Consider the following 14,325-nt stretch of genomic DNA (forward strand, 5'->3'; position numbering starts at 1 on the left):
TAAACACTCTGCTAGAGTTTTGAACCATTTTATATCAAATAAGAACTACTCACCCAATAGGCCTGGAAACCAGCAGTTCTACTTGTGGCTCAGGTTTAGATTCGAAAATGATGTTATACACCTCTTCAAAGGTAGCTCCTTGTAATGATCTTCCATTCCATTCAAGCACTTCATCACCTAAAAACGCCACAACAATGGAAGCATTAACAGAGAAAGAACAATCTGAAAAATTACTTTATTTCGTTTAGCTTCTTTGACTGGCTTTGGCACAATATTTTCTAAAACACAGAGTACTTGTCAGGTTTCATAACAATGAAAAGGTTAACCAATTGACTGATCAAAAAATTGTAGCCGATTTAATATCTTGCCTAGAATCCATTTATCTTATTACATCATATCAAGATGATGTGAAGGGGTTTCTTCTTTCTTTATGTTACTGCGTGTGTTACACAAAATGGCTTCTTTGTTTGTTAAAAGTAAAAGTCCTTCTTTGTTATGCTAACTGGTGAGAGAGTGCTTTTTATTTGGGTTATAATTATTGATAATGAGAATTATATTCGTTTGTTAACCAATGGAGATAGACGTTTTTCTGCTTGTGGGTCTGTGAGCTGTGGTTTCACTGGTTTTTGGGAGATGGCACGAGGTGTTTAAAGGGAGAAGATGCGATGTTGTCAGCTGAGCGATGGAATGGACCCTGAGCGGAGTTCCCAGGCCCAGGGTTTACCACGAAGAGAGGAGACAAGGACAGATTTGTGTGGAGCTCTGGTCGACCACCGTTGTTTGTCCCAGGCGGCAGGTCGAGGAGGTCGAAGGGGATCGAATGGTGGCAAGAAGACTTTAACAGAGATCCAATGGGTTGTGCACAAAGTGGCCAGACTTTGATAAGTTCTGGCACCTTTTTTTTTCCCTTTCTTTTCTTTCATATATATTTTATCGCTGTTAATCACTTAGTTCCAGTAAGATTTATAAAGTGTAAACACTTAATGGCATATGGTGTACTGTCTGTTTTTTGGCGGGGTGGGGACATCACACAGCATCTACACAAGCTGATTACCCAGTCTGGCGGGGCTGAAGGCTGCTCTCCCTAGATGGAAGCGAGCTGAGCAAGCCTGAGGCTTACTGGGGGCTACAATGAAACAAATGATAATTCGCATCTTTCCAATTTGTACAATCTTCTCTCTTGAAAATAATATTGCACAAACAATGGTCAATCGTAGACACAATCACAATTATTAATCTAACTGATTGTTTTGACACTTGAACTTGGATTTTTCAAAACACTGTTAGTCAAAAGCAGAAGTTGGAAGACGAACATCATAAAATCAAGTGCTTTATTTTGCCACAATCTTTTCACTTATCAAACTCCTACACACCATTTTTATCATCTATGTTTAATTCATATACATTAGGAGACACTTCAGAGATTTATGCTGGTAGGAGTTTGACTGTGAAATAGCAATCCAAGTAACATGTAGGCAGCAAAGACAAGAAATAAGAGAAATTTAATCTTTTTATTAAAGGTACCTGCTCTAAGATGCCCCACAGTGTCTGCTAAACTCCCCTTCTTCACCTTGGTAATGAATGCACATAATCTGCCAGATTCAGTCATCTTTCCACCTACAACCTGTTCCAAAAAAGAAGAGTCAAACGGAAAGAACATGTTTATTTCAAATAGTCAATTTAACAGTAAATTAATGTAAAAGTATTTTTACCTAACCAGCACACCTTGCCCATTTCAAATTATTTCTGGTTGAATAACTAAGAAATTGAGAAGGATTATAATTTGGGCATTGTTTGGATATAAACCTCATATTTTTTTGTTTTGGATAATTCCTTGCCCTTGCCTTTTTTACTTACTCAGTCAAGAGTAGAGCTAACCACTCTCTGCTACTGATAATTGACAAACTTTGCATCTTAACATGGATCATCAACACTGCTTTCTGCTATGTGTAGAATTATATCACAATTTTTCAACAGATTGAAAGAGGTTAAGATTTGAAAATGCAGTTTGGAAAACCTGTCTGCTATTATTACTATTGTGGTAATAAAGCAGTGGTTCTCACACTTCTTCTGTTCATGGCCCGTTTGTGACTTTCATTTACCTCTGTGAATAATGATTTGTGCTTGGTCAAAGAGGGACAGGGATAATGATTGATGTGCCACACCACCCTTCCTCTCCCCCCACCCCCCCCCCCCCCACACACACACACACAGACTAAGTTATTTTGCTGTGTCATTTGTATCATCTACATATTTTCCCATTCACTTCATTCAGGGCTCCAATTATATTTCATTTCTTTTTTTATTTATATAGTTTAATGATATTTTATTAAAACAGTAATAAAGTATCCACAACCCATTGAGAAACCCCTGTGGCCCCCAGTTTCATGTTATTTACTTGCAGCCCCTATAAAATCCAGCATGGCCCCATTGAGACCTTCTGATATATAGCAATGGAAAGAGGCCCTTCGGCCCTACTCTTCCATGCTGATCAAGTTGTCTTCCAGGGCTGGTCCCATTTCTCCACATTTGGCCCATATCCCTCTAAACCCTTCCTATCCATGGGCCTTTCCAAATGTCATGTAATTGTACCCACCTTTAATACTTATAACCATATAACAATCACAGAATGGATCTCAGCCCTCCTAGTCCGTGCCGAACTCTTAATCTCACCTAGTCCCACCTACCCGCACTCAGCTCATAACCCTCCACTCCTTTCCTGTCCGTATACCTATCCAGTTTTACCTTAAATGACACAACTGAACTGGCCTCTACTACTTCTACAGGAAGCTCATTCCACACAGCTATCACTCTTTGAGTAAAGAAATACCCCCTTGTGTTTCCCTTAAACTTCTGCCGCCTAACTCTCAAATCATGTCCTCTCGTTTGAATCTCCCCTACTCTCAATGGAAGCAACCTATTCACGTCAACTCTATCTATCCCTCTCAAAATTTTAAATACCTCGATCAAATCCCCCCTCAACCTTCTACGCTCCAATGAATAGAGACCTAACTTGTTCAACCTTTCTCTGTAACTTAAGTGCTGAAACCCAGGTAACATCCTAGTAAATCGTCTCTGCACTCTCTCTAATTTATTGATATCTTTCCTATAATTCGGTGATCAGAACTGTACACAATATTCCAAATTTGGCCTTACCAATGCCTTGTACAATTTTAACATTACATCCCAACTTCTGTACTCAATGCTCTGATTTATAAAGGCCAGCATTCCAAAAGCCTTCTTCACCACCCTATCTACATGAGACTCCACCTTCAGGGAACTTTGAAACTGTTATTCCTAGATCTCTCTGTTCCACTGCATTCCTCAATGCCCTACCATTTACCCTGTATGTTCTATTTGGATTATTCCTGCCAAAATGTAGAACTTCACATTTAACCTCAAATGTAGCTTCCTCTAGTAGCTCACTGGACATTGGAAATGCACTGAAAATCCCAGTATAATTCTTTTGGCTACAGGTAACACTGTCAGAACACGATTTTCCAGTGTCAGGTAGAGTAATTTCAGTGCACTGTAAAGTACACCCAGTGGCCACTTCATTAGGTACATCTGCTCATTGATGCAAATATTTAATCAGCCAATCATGTAGCAGCAACTCAATGCATAAAAGTTTGCAGATGTGGTCAAGATGTTCAGTTGTTGATCAGAACAAATAGTAGAATATGGAATAAATGTGATCTAAGTGACTTTGACCATGGAATGATTGTTGGTGCCAGACAGGACGGTTGGAGGATCTCAGAAACTGCTGATCTCCTGGGATTTTCATGCGCCACAGTCTTGATAGTTCATAGAGAGTGGTGTGAAGACCAAAAAATAAATCCAGTGAGCAGCTGTTTTGTGAGCGAGGTCACAGGAATTTGGCAGACTGGATGAAGTTGACAGGACGGTGGCAGTAACTCATATAACCACGCATTACAACAATGGTGTGCAGAAGAGCATCTCTGAGCGCACCACACTTCAAATGTTGAAGTGGATAGAGGTTTTTCTGGTGATCTGCTGTGCCTCAATAAATTCAAAAAAATCCCCATTGTTCTCTAAATATCAGCATGAGAGATTAATATAATAAATATAGGAGTCGTTATGCTTCACCATGTAGCACACCACTTTCATAGACTAATTAAAATGGATTCCAGGTGAATCCATTCTAATCACTTTTTTCATTAGCATAATAGTGAAAAGTGTTAAAGTAATTGAAATGGATCATCATACTGATGTGATACGCTATTATTTTTCTCTTCTTGAGATTGCCTTTCAGCTAAAATTCATTGACCAGCTGCTACAATGGAGCCTCATGTCATTCTTCCAAAGTACTACCAGATCACTGCGGTGTAGTTGAAAACTTTCACTCTGGAGGATAGCAAATGATGCTGAAAATCTGCTCAAAACCTCAATGGTGACGCTGTTAGCTACTGTAGTCCATTATGGATGGTCACAGGTGTGATACATTTCTCAGTGTTACTGAGGAGATCGAGGTGATAAAATGCCACTGTGTGCCTTCCCCACAGCGAATGCAACCCACATAGAATCCTGCATGAGGTTGCAGTTGGAATCCTTCGTGCCTTATGCAGATTCAGGAACAGTTATCACCTTCAAACATTAGGCTCCTGAACCAGTCTAAGTTCACTCACCTTAACTCTGAACTGATTCTACAACCTACAGACACACCTTCAAAGACTCTAAAACTCATGTTCTGAGGATTATGTATGTATTTGTTTGTTTACTTGTTAATTATCTGTATTTGCAGTCTGTCTTCATTTGCATGTTGGTTGTTTGTCAGTGTTTATTTGGGTTTAATTTTTCATTTATTCTATGGTATTTCTTGATTCTACTGAGAATGCCTGCAAGACAATGAATCCTAGGATAGTATATGGTGACCTACGCATACTTTGATAATACATTTACTTCGAACTTTTGAGAATCTTCAGCTTGCAGCCTCCAAAATGAGGTTCACGCTCCCTGATCTCCCTTGCCCCTCTCTCTCAGCTTTGGCATAAATTGAAGTGGAGGCCTGATATGCAAATAACTGCATGAATTTTTCAGCGAGAAATATTGGCATCCAAACTGCTTCTCCCTTGTAGAAGTGTGCAGACAGAAATAGCATTTTCTCTATCTAAAACTGTGATCCTAATACAATGAGAAGACTAGGTGTAATAATGTCATGTCACTCCAAATACAGTCTTAATTAACTCTAGGTCTGCAAGTCAAAGGAGTAAGTTGGAGTCAAAGTGAACATTATAAAAATGCTCCATGTTTATACAGAGCTTTGCTTAATGTCCTAAAACAACTGATAATCATTGAATTATTTACAAGGTAAGTTTCTTACAATGGAACAGCCAATTTACATGTGGCATATTCCCACGAACAAAGATTAGTTTAATTTTCATGTGTACATCAAAACATACAGTGGAATGTATAACTTGCATCAAATCAAGTCAGCTGGGCAAATGGGAAAATGTCCACATTATCAGTGTAAGCAAACGAAAGTCACAAAACCTGCAGCTTCTGGATTTTTGAAATAAAACCTGGAATTGCCAGAATCACTCAGCAAGCCAGGCAGGATCTGAGTAACAGAATTAATGTTTCAGAGCAAAGACTGGCCATACTCCCCTGATCAGAACTGGGAATGAGAGAAAGTTTCAAATTGCAGAGAATGTTGGGAAGGGGTGGATAGGACAACGAGAGGTGAGACTGGACTTGCCGTGGCAATTGGTCTTAGTTCATCTAGCTGACAGGTTAATGGGGATATGTAAATAGAGAAAGAGAATGTAAGCAAAATCATTAAGTAAGTTACAATTCAGACATGGGAGTGTAAAATATGTGCAGAGCTGTCGATATATGAGGATGTTAGGATGTGGTAACAGAAAGTAAACTCATCCAAGATCACAAGTGACTGGCTGGATGCAGGAAAGGCCAGATTTAGCACAGACGTGGTAAGCAAGTTGTACAGTCTGAGTCTGAAAGGTTGCAAGGCGACCAAAGGATCTGGTTCTTCAGACCTCTGTTGGGCCTCATTGTCTCAGTGTAGGAGGCCATAGGTAGGCCAGAGAGGGAGTGGGATGGAGAATTTAGTGCCAGGCAACAGGAAGCCCAGGATTGAAGTGCCACACAAAGGAGTCACCCATTCCAATATAGAAGACAATACATTGTGAACACTGAATGTAGTAGACTAGATTGAAAGAAGAGCAAGTTTATCATGCTTAACCTGCAAGATATGTTTGGTTCTTTGGCTGTGAGGAAGGGAAGAGATAGAAGGGCCTCCATCTTGCCTCTGTACTAAGAAACAAGTTTCCAAACCTGGGTGTTGTATATTCCTCTGCAACTGGATCCTTGACTGCTTTATTGGCAGACCACAGTTAAAGCTGATAAGTAGTACCATCTCCTTGCTATCAACACAAGTGTATCTCAGAAATATTAGCTCAGCCCATGATCTCCTCTCACTATACTCATGACCTTGTGGCTAAGGACAACTCAAACACCATCTATAAGTTCACAGATGACACCACTGTTGTTGTGGAATCTCAAATGGAAACAAGGAGGTTTAGAGGAGCAAGATAGATTGGCTGGTTGAGTGGTGTCATAGCAGAAACATCACACTCTAGGTCAGCAAGACCAAGAAATTGATCATGGATTTCAGGAAGGAAAAGTCAGGAGAACAAACACCAGTCCTCATTGAGGGGTCAGCATCTTAAGAGCATCTATCCAATTCATATTAAGAGGATGTCCAATACATTAATACAATCATGAAGAATGCATGCCAGCAGCTCTACTTGAGAAGTTTAAGAAGGTTTGGTACGTCACTGAAGACTCTTTCAGATTTCTAGAGATGAACAGTGGAGAGCATTCTGACTCCTGGTATGGAGGCTCCAATGAACAGGATTGAAATGGTTGCAGAGGGTTATAGATTAAGCTAGTACCAACAATGGCACAAAACTCACCACATTTGAGGACATCCTCATGAGGCAAGGTCTCAAAAAAGGTGACATCCATCATTAACCATCATCTTCCACCCAGTTCATGCCCTCTTCTCATTACTACCATCAGGAAGGAGGTACAGGAGCTTAACTCAAAGATTTAGGAACAGATTTTTCCTGTTTGCCATCAGATTTCTGAATGGTCCATGAGTCCATGAACATTAACTTGAATTCTCTTGGACTCTTTCTCTCTCATGAAGGTTTGTACTATTTATGTTTGTAATTTATAATGTTTTATGTTTTAGCACTATACTGCTGCTGCAAAAGAAGAAACTTGATGTAATCTGTCAGTGATAATAATTCTGATTCGGAAATGCAGGTGTTACATGGGAACGTGACCATAGGAAGAGGATGGAAGGGCAGACTAGGGAGTTACAGAGGGAACAGTCACTTTAAAAGGCTAGAAGGGGAAGCGAGGGGAGATATATCTTGTTGTGAATGAGCTAAAACTGAGCCACACAGAAGCTGTAACTAGGAAACATAAGAGTCTTTGTTCACACAGCAAACCTTCAGGAGACAATCCTAGTGCCAGTTCCAAAAGCCTCTGAGTACAAACTGCAGGCACAGAAAGTGTATCACTTTTGTTACAGTGTGCAAGGATGGCTCCATGGATGTACAACTAACCAGAAGGTTAAATGACAAAAGAGATTTGTCCTGATCTGTGCCTTAAGGGGCAGGGGTGCAGTGGTAATAGCAGGAACATCCATCTATTGCTTTTCTCTATATCATTTCAATGTCCCACACCCAGTGATGGGTTTCAGCAGCCACAAAGTATCAGTTGGAAGTTAAATTGTATATAGGTTTTGTTTCCTGAAGACTGGTTCTCATCTTAGTTAATCATCTAATATGTATCATTCAGGACATAGTTCCAGAATCTTCCCTAACATATCTAATGGCAGAAGTTAAGTTGAAGATTGTTTAATGTCATTTCCAGTACTCAAGTGTAAAGGGGAATGAAATAGTTGTTACTCCGGACTGATGCAGCACACAAAAAAAATCACAATAAGATAGAGAACACAGTAATTAAAAAACCACATACATAATAAATATAAATACATAGGACAGTTATATATATTAATTGATTGCATATCCATAAAGTGACACTAGGTTTAAGAGCATACATAAGGTGGCTGACAAGAAATGAGAAAGTAGTGTTAGTGTGGGGTGTGCGGAGGGGTGGGTTAGTGGGTGGAGCTCTAGTTCAGCCTTACAGCTTTTGAAAAGTAACAGTTTTTGAGTCTGGTGTGGATGCTGATGGGAATGGGGCAAACAGTCTATGAGCAGAGTGGGCGGGATCCTTCTTGATGTAACTGTCCATTTTCTGTGCATATGTACTTGATGGATAGGCTGGTGCCTATGATGCATTGGGCAGCTATAACTATCTGTTGCAGAGCCTTCTAGTCCACTACAGTTCAGTTTCTGTACCAAGCAGTGACACAGCATGTTAGGAAAAACCTAGAAAGGGGAGGGAAGTGTCAGACGTGGATCACGTGAATGTGAGTGCAAGGTGGAAACAGGCAGGTAAAGTAATGTAATGTTTATCCCCATGGTAAACCTGGCCTCTCCCTATAGGATATATTTCCTTCATCCTGTCCGTCCCTTCCCTCATCTTCTCTGTAACTTAGAGCTATCATGTTTTTCACTCTGATAAAGGGTGTTTGATTCTGTTTTCCTCTCAACAGATGCTGCCTTGCCTGCTGGGTATTTCTAGCAATTTTTGTTTTTTTATTTCTGTTTCAGTAATGTCATGTAAGAGGTGAATGGACAGTGTCCCAAGAGTAAATGCCATTTTATTTTAAATAATACCACATCATCTGTTACATCACTGCTACTTCTTCATTGGTGGATCTAAATGCTACAGCTCCCGACAGCACTGCGTTGTGGGACTACCTGTCCACAAGGACAGCAGCAGTTCAAGAAGGCAGCTCACCTGTATCTCCTAAAGGTCATTTAGGTAAGGGCAATAGCTAGTAGCCTTTCCAGACACACATGTAGTGCATTTTGGAGATCCTGGGATAATACTGGAAGTAAACTTTTAAATAATAGCTCTAAAGGATGCAGTACCTTTGGGTAAAGGAGTGTAGTTCATTTTACTCAATCAACAAACATGGCCGAACATGTGGTGCTTGAATCATTTATATAAATAATGTCATCACAAAGTTCTATAACTTACAATATAACTATAGCCACAGATCCCTTGTCCCATAAGTGCTGACACCCATATATCTAATGGCTGCACAAAATGGATTATTGGACCACAAATTTGGTTTGTATGCTGGCACCTGAAATAAGCTCGATGGGTCTGTTGGTCACCTGTTCAGCTGTCTTCCAGATAGTGTTGAGATCAGCAGCCATGATGTGGTGAACTACATATACCTGCCTGGACATGCCCGCCCTGCTGACTGCTCCTGTGGCTCCTCCCACGGACCCCGGTATAAAGGCAATTGAGGCCTGAGCCCGGCCTCTCTGTCTCCAGGATGTAGTATGGTGGTCAACCACTGCTTGTTCCTTCTTCCAGTCAATAAAAGCCGATATCTCGCCTTTACATCTCAGAGAGAGTTATTGATGGTGCATCACATGGATTTGGTATCACCTTGCTGGATTTCAGATGGGCTCCCATAAAAAGAAAATACACATCCAGGCATGTTCCACAACCATTGGTAAGTATTATCTTCAGACTCTCAGCTTGAGGACAAAGCAGACCACTGCCCTTCTGCCACTTTAAATATTCACATCTGCACCATGCCAATACAATGCAATGCATAGCAGCAGATTATTAGCAACATCTCCTCCCAAACTCTTGAATTCTAACACTTGAGAAGTCAAGAACAGCAAACAAATAGAACTTCTGGATTTTCCACCAAGATTGGGACGAGAGTTTCAGTAAGATGGTAGTGCGTTTGTTTGCAGTGGCTTCTACGGGGTTAACACTAGACACTTTTTAAATGTATTCTTTATGATTGCAAGATCCTACTGGACATTAAGAACTTAAAGTACTGCAGGTCTACCTCATCAGTGCATTGCCCGTTGGTGGAGAAAATGAAGGAGCTACGCTTTGTGCTGCTGACTGCGTTGAAGGAGGTGTAGAGTTTATAGTGACTGTCCTGGTTGCTTTTCTTGTGATCACAAGGGCATTTTGGACATTGTTGATGTGGAATACTGCAAGTTTGATTCACTGATTTATCAGTGAAGAGCAGGGGTGGACAGCCCAGGAGCTGTGTGACATCAGTCGTAGTGAGGACTGGGCTTCAAGCTGTGGTGCTGTCTGTTTACAGCTGCTGGGAGAGAGGTGTTGAAACCAGTGCACTCCACTGGAGGTGGTGTGATGTGGTGTCCAGACTGGAGTCAATGTTGGCCCCCTCCCCCAACCCCAACCTAGTGTTCGCAAGCGATATTGTGGTCGGCTGCAGATTTCTGCAGCATTCATGGCTCAGGCCTGGACTTCTTTTTTGCATGGCTGTATCTTACTGATGTCTTTATGTCTTTATGTGCTTGCTACCTTGTATGTGTTATGTGTGGCTGTTGGTAATATGTTTTCCACCTTGGCCCCTGAGTAACGCTGTCTCGATTGGCTGTGTTCATTCGTATTCATATATGGTTGAATGACAATTAAACTTGAATTAAAGATCTAGGTATTTCAAATCCATCTTCAATCCTTTGTTGTTGCTAACCCAAACCTATAACTTCTTACTTGACAGCACCGTGAGAACATTTTCATGGTGTGCAGGATCTCTTGAAGAAAGTTCACCAGCACCTTTTCACCTCTCAAAGTGAACTAGAAATGGGCTTTAGATAGATGTTGACCTCACAAGGAATGGTCAAATCTCAAGAAAGAATTAATAAACATCTCCAGGTTTAACCAATGTTCAGCTGAGTTCTTTTTAATGTCTTAGCATGCTCACTTTCCTGGTGGCATCTTTCAGACCTAATCCATTCAGCCTGAAGAAGTTTTTTAAAGATTTATATGTCAAAGAGAAAAATTGGGATTCAAAATTCTGTTTCAAAAATAAGTCCAATACATTAAAAAAACTTGATTTTTTTGCAAAACTACAGTAAGTAGAACAAATCCAAACAAAGTCTTAAAGATGAGGCACAATGAAATCCTCTAATCATAAAGCCTTCCTTGTTCCAGTGATACAGAAAGAACAAATTTAATAATAATTATTGAACTGTGTTTGACCATCATCTGAATACCCAATATCAAGGCTGAGCCTTGGGGAAACAAAGGCGTGAATGCTGCTGAAGAACTTCAGCTCACAAATGGGTGAGTTCACAATATTATTCTCATAAATTTAGAAAGCCTTAGAATTTCAGTTCTGTACAGAATCTAATTAAGTCCTTTTCCTGAATTCTGTAGTTTCTCTATGTCAGTTGCCAATCCAATCTCCTTTTACACAGAAACATAGAAAATCACTGTATTATTGGAGTATCATTGATTCCCTGGTAGCATTATCTATCCTTAAGTAATACGCTGCACTGTGAATGAACTAAATCATTAAAAAATACTGGTGCCCAAGAGACATATCATTACATTGAGAAGCAAATTTCCAAGAGTGATCTCCCAAATGTACTAATTTGAATAAGTTCCATCACATCGAGAAGTTCCTAAACTGGGGTATAACAAAGATGAAATCAGAGATGAAAGATATTGGACAGGATTTCCTCTCCTAGCCCCTATTCAGTCTTAGCTGATATAGAGTAGATGTTCTGAATTAATTTAAGTCCCCATGCCATCTCCTGTGTGATTACTTTTAGAAATAAATTTACTTCTTCAATGCTTATATCCTTTTAAACAGTAACCATGATACAGAGGTTGGGATAATATGCTGAAGTTGTATAAGATGTCGGTGAGACCAGATTTACAGAACTGTGTGCAGTATTGTGTAGGTCACCTACCTACAGGAAAGATATCAATAAGCTTGAAGGAGTACACAGAAAATTTACACAGATGTTGCTGTGACTTGAGGATCTGAGTTACTGGGATAGGTTGAATAGGTTAGGACTTTATTCCTTGAAATACCAGAAGAATGAGGGAGATCTTACAGAAATATACACAATTATGGGGATTATAGACAAGGGTGAATGCATGCAGGCTGTTAGTCTTCTTAGGTTGGGTGAAACTACAACTACAGGATATATGTCTAGGATACAAAGTGCTGGTTGGTGGACTAGTTTGATGGACTCTGGATCGATAAATTCTTTGGTGCCTCTGCTGTGGCATGCATGGTCTGGAGGTTGTGGGGGGGGGGTCGATGCTTTACTGCTGCTTGTGCAAAAGGAGGTTGAAGTGGTGGGGGAGGGGCTTCAGGGATTTAATATTGTTCCATGGGGTTTCTTTGTTTTGTGGATGTCTGTGAAGACAACACATTTCAGGTTGTATACTGCATACATACTCTGATATTAAATGTACTTTGAAACTTTGAAGATGAAAGATGACATATTTTGGAGGAATCTGAGGAGGAATTTCAGAAGTGGTAGATGCAAAGTTCAATTGTAACATCTGAGAGAGGTTTGGATGGCTACATTAATGAGAGAAGTATGGATGGTTATGGTCTGGATGCAGGTAGAAGACCAGACCATTACAGACTAGATGGGCTGAGAGGCCTGTTTTTGTGCTGTAGTGCTCTATGGCTTTATACCGTACAGATAATTGCATTGCCTGATTTGAACTTCATTGCAGAAAGTGGGGAAAGAGTTGTGAAAAAGCAGAAAAATAATTATGTTTGGAACTCCAATCAAAAATGATTTATAGCTCCTCACTTAAACAAGAATGGGTTGTACATGGATCTAAATCATATTTAGAGTGGGGATGTAATGGGTTGCTTTATTCACCAATTTCTCTTTACTGTAAATCTACTCCAAATGTGGATGAGGAATTTAGGCAAGGCCAGCAAATCAGTTTATTTTCTCAACCTGCTGACAGGGTGCAATAAGGTTTGTGTGAATCAGCACCATTCAGGGAGCCAGACATCAGCAGAGAAATAACTTGTCAGCATAATCTCTCCTGATCCACCTCAGTCCCCAAGCTTCTGAGTGGATTTCTGCAGATATGATTGCATGAGTAATTGCTTCAATAGATTACAATATATTATGTTGCTGTCAGAGTTATGTTTACATATGGACCAAACCAAAGCTCGATCAGAATTTAATTGTTTTAAAAAAATGTCAGTTGGCTATTTTTTGTGTTTATACAGTTATTGTCTTTGGAGTTAGTTACAATTTTTAAAACCTAAATTTGTCTGTATCAAGCCGAGGAACCTTATTAGGGAAAGGATATTCGGTGCCTTGTTTCGTGCGTCCATTATTAGTATAAAACACACATTCACAAGTACTTGAATTTCAGAATGTTTAAAAATTCTCAGAATGCATGGATCTTGAATGATTCCCCTCCCCTCAAAATAACAATAAACTAACCCGTAAGGGTTTTAAAATGAAGGCACCATGGTAATGTGCAGGTTAGCACAACACTTTATAGTACAGCCGACCCAAGTACAATTCCAACTGCTGCACGCAAAGAGCTTCTACGTTCTCCCCACGACCTCGTGAGTTTCCTCCAGGTGCTCTGGTTTTCTCCCACAATCCAAAGACATACCATTTGGTAGGCTAATTGGTCATTGTAAATTGACCCATGATTAACAGGGGATTGCTGGGCACCACGGCTCGATGAGCCAGCATGGCCTATTCTGTGTCCCTCAGTAACTAAATAAATTCCACTATTTCATTGTAAATTAATTAGTAGGAGAACTTCTTAACATTGTGGAGACATTAATAAGTTAACGTTTCCTGTTGTAATGTTAGGAGCTGCATGAACTCAATTCTTTTCCTAGATGGAGAAAGTGGGGAAGGATATTGGAGAATTCTCTCATTGCTTTGCATCACAATGGGGGGAGGCAGCATGGTAGCTTAGTGGTGAGTGTGATTCTATGGCATTGCCAGCCATACTCATTTGGGATTCAGTTCCCATTGCTGTCTGTGAGGAGTTTGCATGTTCTCCTGCAATTGCATTGGTATCTTCTGGGTATTCCGGTTTCTTCCCACAGTCCAAAGACGTACCCGTTGGTAGGTTAATTGGTCATTGTAAATTGTCATGTGATTAGGCTAGGATTAAATTGGGGAATTACATGGCTCAAAGAGCAAGAAGGGCCTATTCCACACTATATCTCAATAAATACATGTTTAAAGTGTATGTTCTCCCCGTACCTGCGTGGGTTTTCTCCGGGTGAGGGTTGGTGAGTGGTGGGCATTCTATGTTGGTACTAGAAGCATAGCAATGTGTGTGGGCTAGTCCCCAACACAAGCATCACTGATCTGATTTGACACAAAGCCTGCATTTCAC

At 40.3% G+C, this 14,325-nt stretch overlaps 1 protein-coding gene across 13 annotated transcripts in view; it reads right to left on the bottom strand.

Annotated features, from left to right (window-relative positions):
• The window catches only part of rims2a (regulating synaptic membrane exocytosis 2a), a 1,025,605-nt gene that overhangs the window by 442,077 nt on the left and 569,203 nt on the right, over positions 1-14,325 (bottom strand). For all 13 annotated transcript variants that reach the window (XM_059971246.1, XM_059971261.1, XM_059971230.1 and 10 more), the window contains 2 exons: positions 1,525-1,624; positions 54-177 (listed from right to left, as the gene is read on the bottom strand). In XM_059971246.1, coding sequence (XP_059827229.1) covers positions 54-177; positions 1,525-1,624 — 224 coding nt within the window. The remainder of the gene's footprint in view (positions 1-53; positions 178-1,524; positions 1,625-14,325) is intronic.

Source organism: Hypanus sabinus, chromosome 1 (genome assembly GCF_030144855.1).
Source record: "Hypanus sabinus isolate sHypSab1 chromosome 1, sHypSab1.hap1, whole genome shotgun sequence".
NCBI classification, from domain to species: domain Eukaryota; kingdom Metazoa; phylum Chordata; class Chondrichthyes; order Myliobatiformes; family Dasyatidae; genus Hypanus; species Hypanus sabinus.